General features: G+C 43.3%; 1 protein-coding gene across 1 annotated transcript in view; it reads right to left on the bottom strand.

The window, feature by feature from the left end:
- Window positions 1-5,000, bottom strand: part of si:dkeyp-27e10.3 (UPF0606 protein KIAA1549) — a 30,879-nt gene that overhangs the window by 24,937 nt on the left and 942 nt on the right. Inside the window, exon 2 of the mRNA XM_042403364.1 lies at window positions 1,589-1,815. Within this exon, the coding sequence (XP_042259298.1) occupies window positions 1,589-1,754 (166 nt within the window). The 5' untranslated portion in view covers window positions 1,755-1,815. The remainder of the gene's footprint in view (window positions 1-1,588; window positions 1,816-5,000) is intronic.

The following is a 5,000-nucleotide window of genomic DNA, read 5'->3' as shown; positions in this document are numbered from 1 at the left end:
ATAGATAGATAGATGATAGATAGATGATAGATAGATAGATAGATAGATAGATGGATAGATAGATAGATAGATAGATAGATAGATAGATGATAGATAGATATTAGAGTGTGAGTTTTAAAGTCTTTTCTTGCTCCTCCTGTGATTTTATAATGAGTGTGTATTGCGGAATGTTTCACAGCACTGAGGGAGTGACATCACCAGGAGCAGTTGGAGAGGAGGATTTTAGAGTACGCTTCTTGTGAAATATCCTCATAAATCACATGACTTTGGCCAAATCTTACATTAAAAATCATATTTTAGTAGGAAATTTTGTGGCGAATCCATTGATACAGGTTTGAAAGTGGTCAGACTTATAGTTTAGACGTCAGAAGCCTCTGTTTGACACAAAGTTCATGCCCATAGATTGCCTCCCCATTGGTTTACATTGTAAGGGTGATGTGGCACTACAACTTTCAGGGCTTATTAAATCCAAACCGTTCGAGTTATTACAAAGTTTTTAACAACTTTTTTTCAGCACAGTGTCATAAGTCACCTATTAAAGCTTGAAGCCGATACCATTAACGCCCTCGGAGGAGATAGCGTTTGTTTGGAGGCCAAAAATTGGGGCAAAGTCTTGTTTTGAAAGGCTGATTGCGGACTTCCTGTTGGATTTAGGTCAGGGGTGTCAGCGTATGATTTGTAGGTCTTGATGAGACGAATAATTGACTTTTGGTTTGATCTCTCTACGACATTCCTACGGGCCGTGGTGGCCATTTTAGTGACATAGGTGGCGCTAGAGAGCACATTTTGGCACTTTAAGGGTCAAATTTTACATTTTCACCAGACCTGATGTGCGTGCCAAATTTGGTGAGTTTTTGAGCATGTTTAGGTGGTCAAATTTAGGGTTTAAGTGGCGTAATAATAAAGAAACAAACAAACAAACAAACACACGAAAAACAATAGAGTCCTCGCCCGTAGACAAGGACTATTGTTTTACAGTAGTCCTCTGCCTTTCGGGCTTGGTCCCTAATTATAATTATTGTTATTCAACCTTCAACCTTTCAGCACTTTGTTGAGTGTTGCATTTCTTCCTTGTTGTTTATGGAACATTCTGGTTTCTTATGGATCTGCCAACTTCCTGCTGTTTCTTTCTTTACATGTAAAAAAACCTGCTCAGATACCTGAGACTCTCTGAGTCTCTGTCCTCCAACGCTGGATTGTCTCACCTCGCTTGTAGGTCGCTTTAAAAGCGTCTGCTGAATGACTAAATGTAAAAGAATTATTATTATTATTATTATTATTATTGTTATTATTTCTTTTCTGTGGCCTTTAGTCTTCACTTGACTTTTTGTTTTGTTGTCTGTTCTTATTTTATCGTCTGTTCAATCAAACAGCAGTTTATATGTTTACATGTTGTAAAATGTCAAAGACTTAAGCTTAATAATAATAATAAATAAATAAATAAGTTTTGTGATCTATTATTGATTGCATAAATACAAAATGCAAAGACAAACGTGTTGAAGTCGGTTCTCCTGACGTCAGTGAACCAGCTGATTGAAACTGAACAGAATGACCCTTTAACAGAGACACACCTCCACAGACCACTTACCTGCAGCAGGTGAGCTTGAGGTCACCATGGAAACCAGCGTGCCGGCAACCAGCAGGAGCACAGCGAGTGTTCGTCTGCACGCGCAGATTCTGAGGTCCATCCCGGTCCTGGTCCAGGTCCAGGTCCTGGTCCTGTTGCCGGGGCCTGCCGGGATCTCAGGGTCCATCGTCCTCAAAGGGCCGCCGGTCTGATCCCGGTGCAGAGCGCTGAGGGGGGGTCAGGAGGACCTGAACAGACGTCAGATGGTTTATAATGAAGGCAGATCAATCACTTTTACCGTCCACAAAGAAGCGACGCCAACATGTTCCTCACCTGATCAATAAGATACTTTAATGTGTAGCGACTCGATCAATGACCTTCAGGTTTAACGTACCAGACGTACACATGCAAGAAACATTTTCAGGTCTGTATGATTCTTTATTTTTAACTGAAACTGTTTCATCCAGATGTAGCTCAAATTTCAACAGATTTAAAGTGAAACGTAGTGAATGTTTGTTTCCGTCCGTACGGAGGCGTAACGCGTTCACTGACTGGATTAATGAGATACAGATAGATATATAGTCGTGTAATTACGGTCAGGAGCAGGTACATACAGGCGTTTCTGTTCTTTTATGAATATAACGCATCGTACTTTCTTCTCATGTTTGCCCTGATATAAGTTTTATTTCAGGTTATCAGATAAACCCAACAGGCTGCTGGTCCAGATGTTCTCTAACAGGATCACAGTCGTCACACCGGAACTGTTTGTTTCTTCTATTTTTGGGCTTTGATGAGACATTTCTGTGTCCTGAGGCGCCTTCACGAAGTCAACAAACTAATAAACCCATCAATATCACGTAAAGAGACGAGTATCTGCTAACAAACCAGAACCAGAATAAAACTGGATTAAACTGAACAGGCGGGATTTTTAATTCAGAAAAACAGAGCAGATTTTTTTTTTCATGAAAACTTTTCTCAGGATTCTCAGATGATTATCTCTTTACCTCACAACAACAGGGTCATTTTTCTGAATGCATTACGCTTCTGTACGTCCTGCTGTAAGTGTGAATATCAGCAGATAAACAGCAGGTGGCGCTAATTCTCCAGTCGCTGCCATTAAACTGTTGCAGAAGAAGAGGACACAACGAGATGACGTCATAGTGACAGTCGAATGATGGAAATATGATGTTTCTGTTAGTTTCATGTATTGATGTGAGGAAGGTTACAGCCTCCTCCTCATCGTTCCACACTCTTCTTCATGATTCATGTGCTGTTGCTGCCGATCGTGGATGTATAATAAGAGCTGATGCGGCGCCGCTCGGCCTTGCAGCCAGTTGCTCCCAGTGGCCGTAGACCTCCGATATAACAGACTGTAAACCTGCTGACCGGACGCCTCAATCATGACTCTTTCTATTATGAACATTTGATCCACGGAGGTTTTATCTCCTCGAACCCAGAAAAGTGATTTAAAAATCCATGACATCATCACAATGTGAAGTCTGTGGGCCAATCAGGAACAGGTGGGCGGGGCCAGCGGGAGAAACACTACTGCACATGTTCAATGAGCCGCACAACGCGGAAGCCAGCCGAGCAGTTCCTGAACGAACACCGTTGTGTCCGATCTGCGTCGTGAATGCACGAGCGGGTCCGCCATCTTGGACAGCGAGGTACGGCAACGCCACTTGGAAAAACCACGTTAGTGTTGAGTTTAACAGAAAGAAGAATGAAGAGGAAAGTGACTTAACGCCTGAATTAACGGAGCAGCTGCTGCTGGTTTCCGCTAACCTGCTGCCTGTTTTAAACTGTAAAGACAGAAACGTTGTGTTAAGATGTAAAGAAGCCAGTGGGACATTATTCCGTCCAGGCTGGGATTGGCAATTGGGAGCACTGGGACTTTTCCCTGTGGCCTGGCCTGCTAAATGGCATTTAGAGGCTAATTAACTGAGCAGTAAGATGGATGGTGGAATAAACAGGAAGACTGGAGGAGCGAGGGAGAGAGAGCTAGCTAACATTCCTGCCAACTGTCTTGGCTCCATGTGCATGGACATATAAAGAGAACTGGATACGGCGTCGGAGGCGGGGCCTCATTCGTTCCTATGACAGTTGCTCAGTGGCGCATGAAGCTGAAAAAGTAGGACTTTGGCGTATAAAATGACCCGGATCTTCCGGGATCGTAGGGCCCGTAGAGCGACTTCCTGTTTAGCCCTCCGGCTAACGTGAACGGGGATAAAACAATTCAATCGTGCAGCTCGTGTGATCATGTGATCAGAACGAACGGATCAATGTCTGATAGTGAGACGAGTCACGGGGGTTGTGTTGCTCTTTCACAATGTAAGTCTGTGGAAAAAGTCTTTTTGGGCCCGATAGTGTCACGTGACGTTGTAATTACACGGTTTGGCCACTATGTCAAACTGGATTCACGGCCCGGCGCCGTTTCTTGGGGTCTTGCTCATGAGCCACGAACGAGGCCCCGCCTCCGACGCCGTATCATCCACGATGTGCAACAGGTCGAGCAGCGACGCAAAAACTGCTGTTACACCTCCGACAACAGGAAACCGTTCTCACACTGATCCACATGAAATGCAGATCTGAAGAATCACAACAGTTAATAGATTAATCAATAATCTGCAGATCAATGAAGGATGACAGCAGTCGCTAGTTGCTGCTCTGTAGAAATAGTGAACTTCATCTGCATCAGTGTGATGAAGAACTTTGATCTATCAGGTATTTACTGTGATTATCAATGATAATTGATTAGCCTTTATATCAGTGTTATGATGTAACAGGTTCCTCCTCATTGAACCCAATAATCCTCCAATATTCTGATTGATCTCCACTTTCTATAAGAACACAACAGCTTCTTTGTTGTTTCATTCTTTAATTATTAATATTTATCATTTTTTCATCAATTGAAATCAAGACAGCCTCACAGATCCCAGAGGTCCCTGACACTATTAATCAATCGATTAGTCCACTCAGAGATCAACCAATCAAAAACATCCTCTGCTGTCAACAAGACATTTCTAACATTTTATAAACCAAACAATTAATCAACGAATCTAACAGATAATCAGCAGCAGAAGAAGAATATTGATTAATATGAGTCATGTTGTGATTAATCATTCTTACACCAACGTATTTTCCATTTTTCCATCAGAGATATTTTCATCACGTTTCCAGAATATTAATAATTAATGTTCCCTCTGAGCTCGGAGCCCTGCTCAGGTTTGTTCCGGCCCTGCTCGATCTGGTTCCAGGCCGCTCCTCTGTTGGCCTGGCTCGGCTAGGCTCGGCTCGGTCTCCCATCACAGTGACCCCATTATCGGACAGATCACCCTGAAACATCCCCGGCCTGTCTTGCATCCCTCCGGGCGGGACGTGTGTGTCACAGCCGCTCTACAGTCACCTTCCCCGGCTGCAGCTGCAGAGCATG

The sequence above is a fragment of the Thunnus maccoyii genome, chromosome 23 (assembly GCF_910596095.1).
Source record: "Thunnus maccoyii chromosome 23, fThuMac1.1, whole genome shotgun sequence".
NCBI lineage: Eukaryota > Metazoa > Chordata > Actinopteri > Scombriformes > Scombridae > Thunnus > Thunnus maccoyii.
Note: the sequence above shows the minus strand (reverse complement) of the source record. Positions and strands in the feature narration are given on the sequence as shown.